At 36.2% G+C, this 16,456-nt stretch overlaps 1 protein-coding gene across 2 annotated transcripts; it reads right to left on the reverse strand.

Moving 5' to 3' along the window:
- Positions 1-474: 474 nt before the first annotated feature.
- Positions 475-2,810, reverse strand: LOC120186500 (peptidyl-prolyl cis-trans isomerase CYP21-1-like). 2 transcript variants are annotated; one of them, XM_039190406.1, is made up of 7 exons: positions 2,583-2,808; positions 1,783-1,864; positions 1,643-1,690; positions 1,346-1,369; positions 1,039-1,221; positions 828-903; positions 475-731 (listed from the first exon to the last, which is right to left on the reverse strand). In XM_039190406.1, the coding sequence occupies exons 1-7, from the start codon at positions 2,679-2,681 to the stop codon at positions 569-571; spliced, it is 675 nt and encodes a 224-aa protein (XP_039046337.1). In that variant the 5' UTR covers positions 2,682-2,808; the 3' UTR covers positions 475-568. The 2 variants fall into 2 exon arrangements, with proteins under 2 accessions (XP_039046337.1, XP_039046338.1); XM_039190407.1 differs by lacking the exon at positions 1,643-1,690 and having other exon boundaries at positions 2,583-2,810.
- Positions 2,811-16,456: the final 13,646 nt, after the last annotated feature.

A 16,456-nucleotide genomic window follows, 5' to 3' on the forward strand; every position in this document is an offset into this window, starting at 1 on the left:
GTTGTCTAGTGTGGGTACAACAAAATTTAAAAGCCAAAAAACAAAAACAAAAAAAAAATTGTCTTTGATATACAATACCTCGTGATTTTTCTTCTCAATGCCAATGTTAGAGAACAATTTGGGGATATTCAAGGGGTTGTATTTTCTGTTTTTCATGTCTGTGGACAGAACGCAGATGAATGAGCAATCGTCTACATCAACTAAACAAAAATCTACAGAATGGATGAATAACAAAGATGATTGTTTATTTTCTCTTTGATCGCGTCTTCCGAAGATAGTGTCAAATACGGCCTACGGGTATTTACGACCTAAATATATTAATGCTTCAATGCATCAAACAAATATTTATCAAAAGCACACCCATTTCCTGGAATTGCTTGAAATCGTTGGTGTTAATAATACTAGTTGCCCATATGGTGACTAAAAAAAAGGGTGAGCAATTGGTATTGGATCTAATTTGTTCAAATGATATAATGGAGCAAAATATGAATCCATTATATTAGAAAGAAATCAGCAAAGTCAAAACACAAAAAAGAAAATATATCTTGTTTTTATATAACCAAGAGCTTCATGTTTCCTCATCCCATTTGTTATTAGGTATCTCTCTAGAGTCGGCGATTACAACTTTCTTTCTAGGTTTCCCACTGTAAGTCCCGGCTCCCCCTTCAATCATATACACAATGTCCATGCCCTGAATAACCTTACCGAAAACAACATGCTCCCCATCCAACCTGAAAAGATCATACCGATACGAAGCTTTGTTCAATGATTATAAGCCTTGGCATTAGGATTCTACACACAAAAAAAAGTTTTTGGATATAGCTTACCAACTGGCTTTGACAGTGCTGATAAAAAATTGAGAGCCATTGGAATCAGGTCCTGTATTAGCCATGGAAACTACACCTGCAAAAAGATCAAGAGATAAGCAACTGAATATTTGAAGAAAATTTTACCATTTGAAGAAAGAACCTAGAAAATCAAGACAACATTGAAGCTTTTAGGTGCCATCAACAGTTAAATTAATACACGTAAGAGTACCTGCATGTGAATGCTTTATCTTAAAGCTCTCATCACGAAAGGTGCCACCATATATAGACTCACTTCCCCTTCCATCACCATGAATTATATCACCACCTTGAACCACGAATCCAGATATTATTCGATGGAATGGTGTTCCCTTATAATGAAGTGCTTTCCCCTTAGCACCCTTGCCTTTCTCTCCTGCAGTTTTCAAGCAAGAATTTAAGCATATTTACCATGTAAAATTTAAACTGCCTACCAATAATACTCGGAATTGATTTTCTTTTCCAATGGAACATAACTAACGTAGATAAAAGTTATGTACCTGTACACAAAGCCCTGAAATTTTCTGCAAGCAGAAAACATCAGCAATCTTAAACATATATGCATAAATATAAAATCCAAATTCAACAATGGATGAAACATTTTACGGTACATTTAAGAAAATGGAAACAATTGGAGAGGAAAAATTAATACACCCGAATTAGCTGAAAGGTAAGCGAACCACACAAAACAACGACAACATATGGCCACGCTGAGAATAGCGTGTACACATGCCAATGGTTTCAAAAAATTAAGTTTTTTGGCAACTAAAACTAGTGGCCAGAAGGTTGAAACATACCAACAGTTTTGGGTACAACTTCACCATACAATCCAATAACGATCCGACCTGTAGAACACAATTATATAAATATAAACTGAAAAGAGACAAGTAAGATTTCTTCTCATCGTTTCTTAAGTAGGAAAGTTAAGGAGTAGTACCTACACGCTGGCCGTCAATATCGACATCCAAGTATACTCTGTGGGTGATTTCATGCTCCTCTTCTACAACCTTCTCTTCTTCCTAATCGACAATTTAGTATGAATCAATTAATACAAACTATTGTATGAGTAATCTACAGAGATAGGAAGACCGAAGCAAATATTAGATAAAAATCAAAGGAAATTGCAGCCTCAAGCCTGTTAAAACAGCACATCAGAGAAGGAACAAAAGCCTTTCACTTGCAAAGCTCAAATTTGGAAACAAGCAAATGCTCACATTTTAATAGTATACCTCAAAAGAAATGAGCTTTAAACTAGGCCTATGTTACTCCGACTTGGTCAATTAGATGTTAGTAATAGTATCAGATAATAGATACGTGTCTAACACAAATATGTTCAGTTAATCCTAGACTAAAAATTGTCAAAAAATGAAGCAACATATAACTAGAGTATTCAATCTGAGATAAACCACATTCAAAAGGGGGGGGGAATCATTGAATTTGAAATAAAACATACTCAAAACAAGAAATTGCATACAGATCAAAAGAATCAAAAAGGGGGGGGTCATTAAATTTGAAATAAAACATACTCAAAACAAGAAATTGCATACAGATCAAAAGAATCAAAACGGAACGATACCAGCCAAATTCATGAAAGCAAAATAGAAAATCAAATGTGTTCTACAGAGCAAAACACAAGAAACAAGTAATAAAATCCAAATTCAGATCCAAAGGCTACATATTTCGACATATCCTAGAGATGACATTTAGAATGAAGAGAAAAGAGTTAAAGAAACGCACCCGTTTAGCTCCCGAGAAAGCGAAAATGAGGAAAATCGAGAGGGCAGTCAAGAGAAGGAGGCACCGAGGCTGTAACAAAATCAAGATCTCCCGACGCATCTTTTCCCGAAAGTTAAAAACTTGCCTCTACTAATTATTAACAAGAAATCTTTAATTGATTTTCCATGAGCATTACAAAGACTGGTAGAAAGAGATCTTGTATTTTTTTCCTCCAACACTATCACTCACAAACTCGGTCGCCAAGGAAGACTGAATGAGCTGGGTCTAGAGTTTTATTTTATTTTTATAAGACTAAATTATATTATTGATCACTTAATTATTTAATTATTTTATTTTTGTCATTGATCTTTTGGTTTTGTCAATCAGACCATCAAATTATTTAATTGTTGTCAATTAAGTCACTAGCCGTTAACAGCTGACAAAATTATTGATGTGATAGTAAAAACATTGGTATATTTTTACATTTAGTCTTTAAAATTTATTTATGCTCTTAATGTGGTCATAATTTGAATTTAATTTAATAAATTAACTGTTACACCCCAAAAATAGTGAGGTTAATTAATGGATTAAATTAAGTTAATTTGAGGACTAAATTATGAAATTTTAAAATAATAGGATATTATTTAAGTTTCTAAGAAAGTTCAAGGACTTAAACCCTGATTCTACCCTTTTTCCTTGGCTGGTAAAAGAAAATAAAATTAATTGAAGTGATTCAAAGGTTTTGAACCCATGCTTTCTTGAACCTTCCACTTAACCTTACCATATAAGATAAGTTACTATAGCTGATGTGATTGGGTAAAAATATATTTTTTAGGTTTATGGTAGGAATTTTTAATCCCCAAAAATAGGAATCAAACCTCAAAAGTTTTCAGAAAATCCAAATTTGTCTTAAACCCAACCCCATCCTCAAATCAGTAACCGCCGACTCGTTCGTTTCGGCCGCTGTTGTGGTGTTCTGACACCAACAAACGAACCGACAGCCTCCCATAACCCAACCCCGTTAGTTTTCTCATTGGAATCGGCACCTGTTTGGCCAAGTTAGTAGTCATTCAAAACCCCTCGCCACTCCTCTGTCTCCGCTTGTCGGTGAATGACACCGACCCCCTATGCGAAACACCATCGAATCCCGATCAGAATCCACCCATCAGATTGTCGGAAGCGACTGCCATTTGCCGTGGAAAACCTACCAAAGCATTGCCAAAAATTCCCACCGTCGCCTCGATTTTTCACGAATTTCGGTCACCTCGGACTTTATCTCACCTCACTGCCACCTCAGTTAGACTCCCCGCACCTTCCCGGTCAAGGCCCAACCAAAGAGTCATTGTGTCGCAGCCGATTTCCCTCCATCGCTAGTGTGGGTAAGTCCTGTATGTTTTTGGTTATTTTGGCTTCGTTTGGTTGATATTTTTAGCTTAATTCTGGTTAAAATGGTGTGTAGTAGCTAGTGGAGTAATCAACCGACCACCCTGAGCCCGTCGCCGCCGTCACGCAACACCACACGCCGCTGTACGCGCGTAGGGCTCTTGCCCAACCATGGTGTCTTCTAGAAACAGTCCAGGTGGATCGGACTGCCTTGAATCGGTCTGAACCGGGTTTATTTGACCCAACTAAGTCAACTTGAGCTGAGTCAACTCGTTCGAGTCAACCCGTTGACTTTGACCCATTGAATTTGACTGTTGATCGTTGACTTTGACCCAAAAGGTTAAATTTTTTGAAAAGTCATATTTTATGATTTTCGACGTCTTGAGTTCGATTTCGAAGTCCGATTTGCCAAATTTACACTTGGTAAGTCGTTTTTCAATGTTTTATCTTCGGATTCAATTTGGTTTTTCAAGTAAGTTCATTTTCTGACGTAAATTCAGTTGCTATGTATCCGAGGAATTATTGGACGTTAAATTCAAGTTCGAGAGTGATTGAATGGAGTTTAAATGTCCGATCGATGGAGCACGAAAACTGAGGTACTACTTTACTACCTTTTGTATTCTTTCCAGAACTTGTAGATAATTGGAAACTGCATCTATGAAATGATTGGTCCTTTGGGCAAAATTAATTATTTTTGGACTTGAATAGAATTTCGGTAAAAAGATAATAAACTGTATAAAACTCAGATGGCTCGCATAAGAAACTATAAGATTGATCAGAAATAATTATATGTTCAGTGATTCATTAATAAATGAATTGACTTCAAGATCCGTAAAATTTTGATTAATTTATTTAAAGGTTAAATACCGGAAATATTTGGATAATAAATTACCAAAAATAGCCCTATGGGGTAAAATTACAAAAATACCCTTGTACTGTAAAAGACCAAGACTTCCCCTAATAGTGAAAAATAACCCAAAAATGACATACTTGCCAATTATCAGAAAAAGTGCATATTATTTAGATTGAAAGGAATTACCGAAATGTCCTCTAGTTACGAAATAACTAAAATAACCTCAAATGTTCAAATGACCAAAATACCCTGAACTCTAAAGGAACTAGAATACTTTGAAGCCTAATTTATCGAAAGTAATGCCACTAACAGAATTGAATAGAATGACGATAATACGCTTAAAATGTAAAAAGAAATATGGATAGCTATGATAATGGAGATGACCTGAGAACTCCAATTTTGATTCGCTTGAACCTTAGAATCACCGATTAAATTCATGGTAATATTTGAAAAACCTCAAAAATAAACTTTTACATTTGGAAATTCTTAATACAGTGATCCCTTTATTTTTGAATAATCATTTGAAGATTAGATTACTTGAAGTGTGTCACGTCACTAAAGTATTGAAATGATGGATTATTCTCAATTTTTGAAACAACTAATATGTATGGACCCAAAAAATGACTAAAATAACCCCAAATAATAAGATGACCTAATTACCTTTAAGACTGAGATTAAGTGAATATCATTGGATAGACTATGGGAACATCGATTAACCTAAATAATGTACTTCCTCTAAAGGTTATGGAGCGCGACCCAAGGCGTCGGACTTTTTGAGATACTATTACAATGTGGAAATGAAATAAATACCAACGGAATACCTATTCGTCTCCTCAAGAACTGATCAAGGATGATTCTGATATTGATCAGATCAGCTGATGCAGTCAGTAATAAGAAGTGAATAATAGTGAAATATCATGGTCCTAATGATTAACAAGTATCGCAGTATTGGGATTTGTAGTTCAATCAGACTTGAAATCCTGATATTACAATACATAATCTTGAATACCCAAATTCACCACTCTATCCTTATTGAGTTAAATTAATGAGAATTCTCTAAGAACCAAAACGTCTGGAATACCTCTGTTTGTTTGAGTAATGGAATCACTCTTTTTATACTTGAAATCTTAAATAACTCTGATGCACAAGATTGTGAATGCCTTCATGTAATACCCCAAACATCAAGTCAGTGACTAAAATGTAAGGATTTAAAATTTAGCAGTTAAATTTGATAAGTTGAAAAGTTTAATGACTAATTTTAGAAATTTGTGTCTAGGACTTATTATCAAATATTGAAGAATGGAAGGGTATTATGGTCTTTCAACAGGAAATAAATTTAATATTCTTTTGTTAAAGATATTTAGCATGTGGGAAATAGAGATAAGGGAAGGAAAAGTCTGGAACACTTTGGTTATCTTCTCTTCTTCTCTTCCACCGTAAACCTCTATTACTAAGATGAATGCTTTTAAAGTTGGTTATTTCTTTCATTTTTGGGTTGGTTTTGAATATTTGTTGGTATAGAAGCTTAAGGAAACCTTAAGGATGAATAGAAACTAAGTGATTGAGGGATTATTGGTGAATTAATAAAATGGGTTTTTAAATGAATTGATGAAATTTGGTTAGTAATTGGATTTTAAAGGCATATTTGACTTGTCAAAGGTTTGAATAAGTAATTAGAAGTATTAGAAATGATTGGAAACATGTTTGAAGGTTGAGTATGATTTTTAGTTTTAAGTGTTCTATGGAGAAATTTGGATGTTAAAAGGGGATTTATAGATGTAAGTTAGTTGGGATAAGTGATAATGAGTTTGAGGACATGAATATAGTTAAGGGTAAGAGATTTAAGTGAATTTTGGGTAAAGTTTGAATTAAAATAAGTGAATTCTGGGCAAGGGTATCGCTACTGGAAGAACAGTACCGATACTACAAGGTTAAATTGAAGGGAAAATGTATGAATCAGATGAACAATAACGATACTAATTGAAGTAGTATCGATACTAATGTGGAGGTATCAATACCAAGGGTAAGGTATCGATACTGTAATTAAAGATGAAATTTCATAATGCCAAAATGGTATCGATACTGAAGTAGGTATCGGTACCATATAAGAGAAATATCGGTATGTGGATAGAGTATCGATACTATTCAGTCGAAAATGCTAAATTAGATGTTTTATTTCGTTTATGTAAATGTTAATTGGTTAGAAGTTCATTGAGATTCGGTATTTATCTTGGACATGTTGATGTGTAGATTTGGATCGAAAGTGTATCGATCGAAGCAACGTAGTAAAGAGATTGGACGAAAGTTAAAAGGATTTTGTTTAGGACTTACGTGAGGCAAAGGTGAGTGCAACTTATGTATTTCATATTAGATTTGAGGACGACTTGTGATAAGCCAACCTCGAAGGTTTTTTATCGAAAATAATTTTATTTATTTTATGTAATATTTTATGATGTTTTATATGAATTGTATTTTCCAAAGTATTGTTTTGATTTTTATTTGTGTGTGAATGTGTTATACGTGAAAAATGTTATATGAGAATGTGTTCTACATGGATAAGAGATACTTTGAATCATGTAATGAAAAATAATTACATAGTTAAAGTCCAAAGTATATGTATGAGAATTAGAAGTATAGTTGGTATGCCAAGAGTTGAGGGTTCTACGTGGTCCTTCGGGACAATTCTATGTGGTCATTCAAGACAAATTATATTCGGTCCTTCGGGACAAATCTATGTGGAACTTCGGTGCAAATTCTATGCGACATTTTCGACTGCAAATTATAGTGCACAACCTCAATGTACTCACATACCTTGAGTTCTCACTAATATGCGTTGGGCTCTTTAAACACATTGATATAAACTGAACAGTGTATAAGATTATAAGTATATGTATGAAAGGTATATTGGTTTCCATATATAATGTTTCTTGCAAATGTTAAGCAAATATTTTATTATTTTTATACTCATTATGCCTCACTAAGTCAACGACTTAGCGTGTGATTATTTTACACGTAGGTTCAAAGAGATTCGAGGAATAAAGCTAGGAAATTATAACATACACTTGAAGAAGATCATATCATATATGTTGAATTATGTTTCGATATAACAAATTTAAAGGCAAAATATTTTGGACTTGAATTAATTTTTTTAAAGTTTACAAAAATAATTCAAAGCTCATTTAATTTGGAATTGAGCACAAAAACGTTTTTATGAATAGTAATTTATTGTATAAATAGTGTCGATACTGTTTGAACAGTACCAATACTGTTTGAACAGTAATGAACAGTATCTGAGGCTCAAAAATTCCAGAATGTAAAAAGGGTATCGATACCCTGCTACAGGTACCGATACCATCACTGTTCACACAGCCCAACGGTCATAAAATTTGAATTTTATGAAGAGGTATTGATACCTTATTAAGGAGTACCGATACCCCCTGTACGGGATAGCCTTATTTTGCAGGAAATTTAACCCCAAACGGCTCTAAAACATCCCAACGGCTATATACGACTTCAAACACATTCCAAGTTATAAATACAAGCTAAGGACACTTGAAGAAACAAGAGAACAACTACCCAAGCAATCAAACACAAGAGAAAAGTTCTTCAATCTTATTTCATCTTTCTCTTGTAAATATTTTGTTCTTGTGAGCTTAATTCTTGTAAACACCTACCTTAGAGAGGTTTTCTTGTTTACATCTTTTATCCTTTTGTAAAGGGGAAATGTTATAGCTTATCCCGTGTAAAAGCTAGAGAAAGGTTCTAGTTTAGCATAGAAAAACTAGGAAGTTGTAAGGTTACCTCTTTGTCCTCAAAAGAAAGAACAAATTAGTGAATTTGTTAGAAAATCCTTGGTGAGAAGCTAAGGTAGTGGACGTAGACTTTGGTTGAGAAAGTCGAATCACTATAAATCGCTGTGCAATTCTTTATCTTTCAATCTCCTTACTCCCTAAACACAAAAATCGTCCCGACCCCTCTTGGCAAACGATTCCGGTTGTCGATTCGAGCTTTCAAAAATCCCAATAATTGATATCAAAGCCTAACTCGTTAGAAGTCTTAACATCCTTTAGACGATCCTCGAAGAAGCTCTACCAATTCCTGACGCAACCGACAAAGAAATAGCTTCAACCTCCGGTGCTTATTACCTTGAAGATATACCTATTATGGAATCACAACCGCTCAACAAGCTATCCTTCTTATATGGAGCAAATTATGCTCATTGGAAGAATAAGATGATGTACTTTATTCAAGCCTATGATATAGGAGCTTGGAACTCAATCATGAACGGTTACTCCTTTCCACCCGGTAAGTACAACGATTAGAGCAAAGAAAAGCAGAAAAAGTTCTAGTTTAATTCTAAGGCTATACATATTCTCTTTTATGCTTTAGGCCCAAATGAATATGGAAGAATCTCATTTTGTTTCAGTGCCAAATAGATTTGGGACAAGCTCCAAATCACTCATGAAAGAACCGACGAAGTGAGAGAATCAAAGAAAAGTCTTCTAAACCATAGCTACGAGAACTTCAAGATGAAACCCGATGAAGACATCAAATCTATGACGGATAGATTTTCCGTGATTGTCAACGGTCTCAAGGGATATGAAGAAGTAATCCCTAATGAGAAGCTTGTGAAGAAGATGATCTACTATCTTCCAAAAGAGTGGCAATCGAAGAAGACGACCATTATCGAAGCAAGAAACCTAAAGTCTCTCACTCTCGATGAGCTAATTGGTTCCCTTCTCACTCATGAGATGATGGTGAAGGAAGATGAAAAAAGGGAAGAAAAGAAAAACAAGAAGAAGAATAATGAGGTAGGCATTGCCTTCAAATCCACCAATGAAAGCTATCAAGATTCAAGTGATGAGGTGGATGAAGACGATGATGAACAAGAAGATGAGATGATCAAGCTCTTAAAAGAGTTAAAGAGATTCATGACTTCCAAGGAAGTAAAGCATGAATCAACCAAGAAGAAGAGTCCCCCGATATGTTTTAATTATCAAAGAATAGGACATGTCAAGTATGATTGTCCCCTTCTAAGAAAGAAGGGATCTTCCAAGAAGAAGGCATATGTGACAGCTTGGAGTGATGAAGATTACTCCAATGATGATGAAGTAGTCAACCTATACCTAACGACCACTCATGAAGATTTAGAGGTATCTTCTATGTAACATTCTGAAATCAGGGTAAGTGACTAAATTGTAAATTTTGAAAATTATGTGCTCGATTTCGAAACAAGTTAAAAGTTCAATGACTTAAATAGGAATAATTCTTTATTGGATTAGATGATAATTATGGAAATGTTTAAGGGTATAATAGTAATTCCACAAGAAAGATTTTTTCCTCCTTTACATAGGATATAACACGTGGAAATGAAGAGAGACAAGGTTCTAGTTTCCAGAGTTCTCTTCTTCTCCTTTCTTTTTCACGTGTGAAAGCCAAGAGCAAAGGTAAGATTTCTTGTTGGTAGATATTTAATTGAATTTAAGAATGGGTTATGATCATTTTATGATAACTAAGCTTAAGGAAAACTTAGGTTATCTTAAATCCACAAAATGAGGAGTATATGAAGAATTTAAGAAATGAGGTAGAAAAATGAAATCTTGGAATAGAGTTCATAATAAGCATTGGAAGTGAGATTTGACTTGTCCTCAACTTAATCAAGAGATATGAGGTGTTATAAATGGACTTAGAACATGTTGAAAAAATGAGTTTAATTTTTGAATCCCAGAGGTGGATAGGATTTTGAGGTTTAAGATGTGATAAATGGGTACTAAGTGGTTTAAGTAAGAGTATGTAAGTTAAGGATATGAAATGGGTTGAATTATGGCACTATTGAGCTAAGTTGAGTGATTTTCGTGCATAAATTAGAATACTAGACCAGTGTGCATCGGTACACATTCAACATGTACCGATGCATCAAGGGTAAATTTCCAGAAATTGTTCAGTGTGTATCGATGCACATGAAGAACATCGATGCACCCATTAAAAATGGAAACATCAAATGCAATTAGTGCATCGATGCACCCATTAAAAATGGAAACATCGAATGCAATTAGTGCATCGATGCATAAGGAGTGCATCGATACACCCCTTAAGATTGAAACATCGAAGGTGATTTGTGTACCGATGCATGGGTAGTGCATCGATGCACATGTTAAGGGTTGCATCGATACACTGTAGAATGTACCTGTAACATCCTCCATGTCGGGTTAGTGATTAAATTGCAAAGTTACAACATTTGATGATTAAAGTAGAACAATTATATAGTTTAAAAATAAAGGTTGGTAAATATGAGATTAAGGTGAGGACCAAATGGTCATTTGCAAGGAAATTTTTAATTAAATAAAATGTTATGGGATATATGAGACCCACGTGTGGCATAGGTTCCAGAACCCTCCCATTTCTTCTTCCTTCTTCCTTATTTTCTTCTTTTCCTTCTCTCAGCGTGTGGCTTGCAATTAAGGTAAGAATCTGAACTTGGTAGTTCTTTGATGTTTTAAGATTTCAAATGGAAGCTTAGATGTTATATAAGCTAAAGGAAAGCTTATAGGACATTAAAACAACAAGATAAGTGATTTAGAGAAGGATTTGGAAAATGAGTTTTTAGATGAAATCTTGATAGGAATGAGTTTTGATGTTTGAATCAGATTTTGACTTGTCAATAAGCTAATTAAGAAGTATGAAGTAATAGAATTGAAATTAGAACAGTTGAAATTGGAGTAAGATTCTTCAATTCTATATGGATGAGGAGTTTCTTAGTTTTAGAGGTATTGAATGGTTAATAATTAGTTTAAGTAAGTGTATGAGAGCTAAGAGTGTTAAAGGGATTGAAATAAGTATGTTTGAGCTGAAATTAGATGATTTCCAAGCTCAAATTAGGATTTTCGGGCTAGGGGAATCGGTACCCATTCAAGGGGAACCGATACCCCTTCAACGAAATGAATTTCCAGAATGCAAGAGGGGAATCGATACCCCCAAGGGGGGGGACCGATACCCCCTCATCGTATAAGAAATTCCAGAATGCTATAGGGGAACCGATACCCAGGGGGGGAACCGATTCCCCCATGAGAAAAAGAAGAAAGAAAAGAAAGCAAGACTAAGCTATAAATTCTTTAAATTAGTAAGCTATTAAAGCTTAATTGCAAGACATAGACATCTGATGATCATCTTAAAAATTATGTTTATGTAGATACCGAGCCTACTCGAGTTCGGGAACAATCTACAAGTAGAATCGATCGAGGAAAAGGCAAAGAAGTATAGGTGAGTGCATATGCATAGTATGAATATAGTAGTATGTTTAGTTCTAGACTTGTGATAAGTCTAGATTCCATATTTTGACATATGATTACATTTCATATTATGATACATGACATGAATTTGTATTAAATGTATTACATGACATGAATTCATATTATATGTATTACATGACATGAATATGCAGAAAAGTTCTATGCACTATGTGATAAAGGTATGTAAATGATATGCCTATGTGTTAAAGGTATGGAAATCCTATGTTTACGTGATATGAACTACGGGAAATGTATAAGCCCATGTTATGTAGATGAGAACTATAGGTATAGTTGGCATGCCAAGGGTAGAGGGTATACTCGGTTCTTTAGGACATATGTATATCCTTTGGAACCTGTGTGAAGTCTAGAAAGACACATACTTGATCCATAGTATATGTATATGATTCTTAAGGAATTCTACGTGGTCCTTATGGACATAATTCTACGGGCACTTCGGTGCAATTCTACGGGCACTTCGGTGCAATTCTACGGGCACTTCGGTGCATTTATACGAGCTGTGGTGACAGCATAGTGCACAACCTCACATTACTCAAATACCTTAGGTTCTCAATATGCTATCATGGGCCAATAAACTTATTAATACAGAATAATGAATGTTACAGTCATCCGCTTACAGGTATGGATATTGATGAAGTATACTACATTGATTAGTTACATGTTTGCATCTCATCTCATATGATCCTGACATTTTCATTACATTACATTGCCTTATTATTGTTGCCTCACTAAGTCGATGACTTAGCGTGTGAGTGTTTCACACGTAGGATCCGAGGAAAATAGAAGAGACAGGTGAAGCAGCTTGACAGTATTACTCCTGCAACCATCAGATCAGAAGCAACTTAATCAGTAGGTCATTTTGTTATGTAAATGACAGTTGGCATGTAATTAAAGGGTTAAGTTGTGTATGCTCTGAATATTTTGGTAAACTTATATTACAGTATGTATATTATTGTATTTTCTTAATACAAGTACAAACATTTTACTATTATTTATTAAGAATTGTGTTTTAAAGTCAATGTAGTATCTCTGACTCATATCCGGGTCGGGTATGGGTTGGGGGTGTTACATTTAATGGTATCAGAGCTATGGTTTAGCCGATTCTAGGCATAAACCAGAGTCTATGGAGTCTGTAAATGGAATACATGCCAACTAATAGCGAGAACTTCTGATCTGGTATAGTATGAGTATGCTGTTTTGCTAATAGAACAATGTGTTTATTCTTATTAGATGTCCGGACATAATAGCTCCCGAAGTGAAGCGGGAGAAGATAGGCATGCTGAAAGCAGTAATTCACCTGCCCTGGCCAGGCACGGTGAAGAACAGGCATCTCAAGGAGTGCCTGTGCAAGATCAAGATACGTTCTTCAGAACGTTAGACGCTATTCTGACGCGTCTTCAACCTCCTGCTCCACTAACTCCAAGAATTAATGTAGCAAAAGAATTGAGAAGTTTAGGAGCTCCCGAATTTAAGGGAGAAGCTGAGGAAGGTCCAGTGTCAGCGGATCTTTGGTTGAATGATTTGAAAATCATGTTAGATGGTCTCCACTGTTCCGAAGTGGAGAAATTAGATGGAGCTGTGTCTTTATTAAGGGGTCAGGCAAGGATATGGTGGACGAATGTCACCATGAGGATGTCAACCGACCAGTTGACTTGGTCTTTGTTTTTAGATGAATTTAAAAGCAAGTATATTGGAGATCAGTTTATCCGCCAAATGAAGCAGGAATTTATGAGTTTGAAGCAGATGAGCCGCTCTGTGTATGAGTACGAATGTGAGTTTAATAAGCTGAGCAGGTTTGCAGCTGAGCTTGTGCCTACTGAAAAAGATGCTTGCGAGTGGTTCGTGGAGGGCTTGCGCCCTAGACTTAAAGAAATGTTGATAGTATTAAACCTGTCCTCGTTCCAGGAGGTGATCAATCGTGCAAAAGCTCTTGAAAGGGCTCAGAATGAAATATTTGGGGACTCGAGAGTTCAGACATCAAAGAGGACGACTACTTATTCTGGTTCAACACCAACAAAAAGGGGAAGAGACTCGGGATTTCGATCACAAGCTAGATCAGAATCAGTTGCATCGTCTGCTAGGGAGCAAGTCAGACAAGACCTAGACAGACGCAGTCAGTGGAATCTGGTGTTGGGAGATCTACTCCGAGTCAAGGGAGACAGTGTCAGCAGTGTGGGAAAAACCATTACGGAACTTGTCGTATGGCAGCTGGGACTTGTTTTCGATGTGGAGAGGCCGGACATTTTGTCCGTGATTGTCCATTGATTATGGGTGAGCCGGCACCATCTGGAAGAGCTGGTTCTTTCTCACAAAGAGGACGAGGAAGAGGCAGAGGAAGGAACCCGTCTGAATTCTCTGCTCAACCTGAAGTTCGATCCACTGCTCGAGTATACAACCTAAAGACAAGTGAAGACCGTGATGACCCTGATATTATAGCAGGTACTTTTCAGTTGTATGATAAATTAGTATTGGTACTGATTGATCCGGGTTCTAATTATTCTTATATTACAAGTAAGTTAGTAAAGGAGTTGGGGATTCCCTTAGAAGCTACGAGTAATGAGATTATAGTAACGACTCCGTTAGGCCAGAGTGCCCGGGTGAATAAAGTTTGTAAGGGGTGTCCCATAAAGATTCAGGGAATTGAATTCCCTGCTAATCTGATGGAATTACCCTTTGACGAGTTTGAAGTGATTCTGGGAATGGATTGGTTGTTCCGGTATTATGGAGATGTTAGTTGCAGATTGAAAAAGGTAACTCTGAAAAGTCCAGACGGAATAGAGATAAGTGTGAGCAGTGAAAGGTTTAATCCGTTAGCGAATGTAATATCAGTGATGTCTGCCAAGAAATTATTGCTACAAGGATGTCAGGGTTTTCTGGCAAATGTGATTGATTCAAGAGCTCAAGAGAAAAGGTTAGAGGAAATTTCAATAGTTCGAGAGTTCCCTGATGTTTTTCCTGCTGAATTGCCAGGATTACCTCCGGATAGAGAGGTAGAATTTCAAATTGAAATAATGCCGGGAACAGCTCCGATTGCAATGGCACCTTATCGAATGGCTCCGAAGGAATTGCAAGAGTTAAAGAATCAATTACAAGAATTGCTAGAGAAGGGGATTTATCCAACCAAGTGTATCGCCTTGGGGAGCTCCGGTGTTATTTGTTAAAAAGAAGGATGGATCAATGCGTCTTTGCATTGACTATCGACAGCTCAATAAGGTGACCATCAAGAACAAGTATCCCCTTCCGCGCATTGATGACTTGTTTGATCAACTAAAAGGAGCTTCGGTATTTTCAAAGATTGATCTACGTTCGGGTTATCATCAATTGAAGATCCAGGAGAAAGATATTCCGAAGACAGCTTTCAGAACGAGATATGGTCATTATGAATTCATCGTAATGCCATTCGGAGTAACGAATGCACCTGCTGCTTTCATGGATCTCATGAACAGGATTTTTCAGCCCTATCTGGACCAGTTTTGTTGTTGTCTTTATTGATGACATACTGGTGTATTCGAAATCCCATGAAGAGCATAGCACACATCTGAGGATCGTCTTGCAAATTTTAAGAGATAAAAAGTTGTATGCCAAATTGTCCAAATGTGAGTTCTGGTTAAAGGAAGTTATTTTCCTGGGGCATGTGATCTCGGCAGTTGGGATTAGAGTAGACCCTCAAAAGGTTAAAGCTATAATGGATTGGGAAGTTCCTAAGAATGTGTCTGAAGTTCGGAGTTTTCTGGGACTTGCCGGGTACTATCGAAGATTCGTTAAGAATTTTTCGATGATTGTGCTGCCTCTAACAAAGCTAATGAGAAAGAACGTATCCTTTGTTTGGACTTCTGAATGTAAAGAAAGCTTCGAAGCTTTAAAGAGAATTCTGACGGAAACTCCGATATTGGTTCAACCGGAATCTGGCAAGAATTTTGTTGTATACAGTGACGCATCCCATAACGGGTTGGGGTGTGTACTAATGCAAGAAGGAAAAGTGGTAGCGTACGCATCGAGACAGTTGAAACCACATGAAAGGAATTACCCCACACATGATCTAGAAATGGCTGCTGTAGTATTCGCTCTCAGGATTTGGCGTCATTATCTTTATGGGGAACGTTGCTACTTATATACGGATCATAAGAGCCTGAAGTACCTGATGACTCAAAAAGAATTGAATTTGAGGCAACGTAGATGGGTAGAGTTCTTAAAGGATTACGATGTGATAATTGACTATCATCCCGGAAAGGCTAATGTGGTAGCAGATGCTCTGAGTAGAAAGACGTTTGCAGCTTTACGAGCTATGGATGCAAGATTATCTTTAACGGGAGACGGTGGTCTGTGTGCAGAATTAACCCTTAGACCAACAT

The sequence above is a fragment of the Hibiscus syriacus genome, unplaced genomic scaffold (assembly GCF_006381635.1).
Source record: "Hibiscus syriacus cultivar Baekdansim isolate YM2019G1 unplaced genomic scaffold, ASM638163v2 tig00113548_pilon, whole genome shotgun sequence".
NCBI classification, from domain to species: domain Eukaryota; kingdom Viridiplantae; phylum Streptophyta; class Magnoliopsida; order Malvales; family Malvaceae; genus Hibiscus; species Hibiscus syriacus.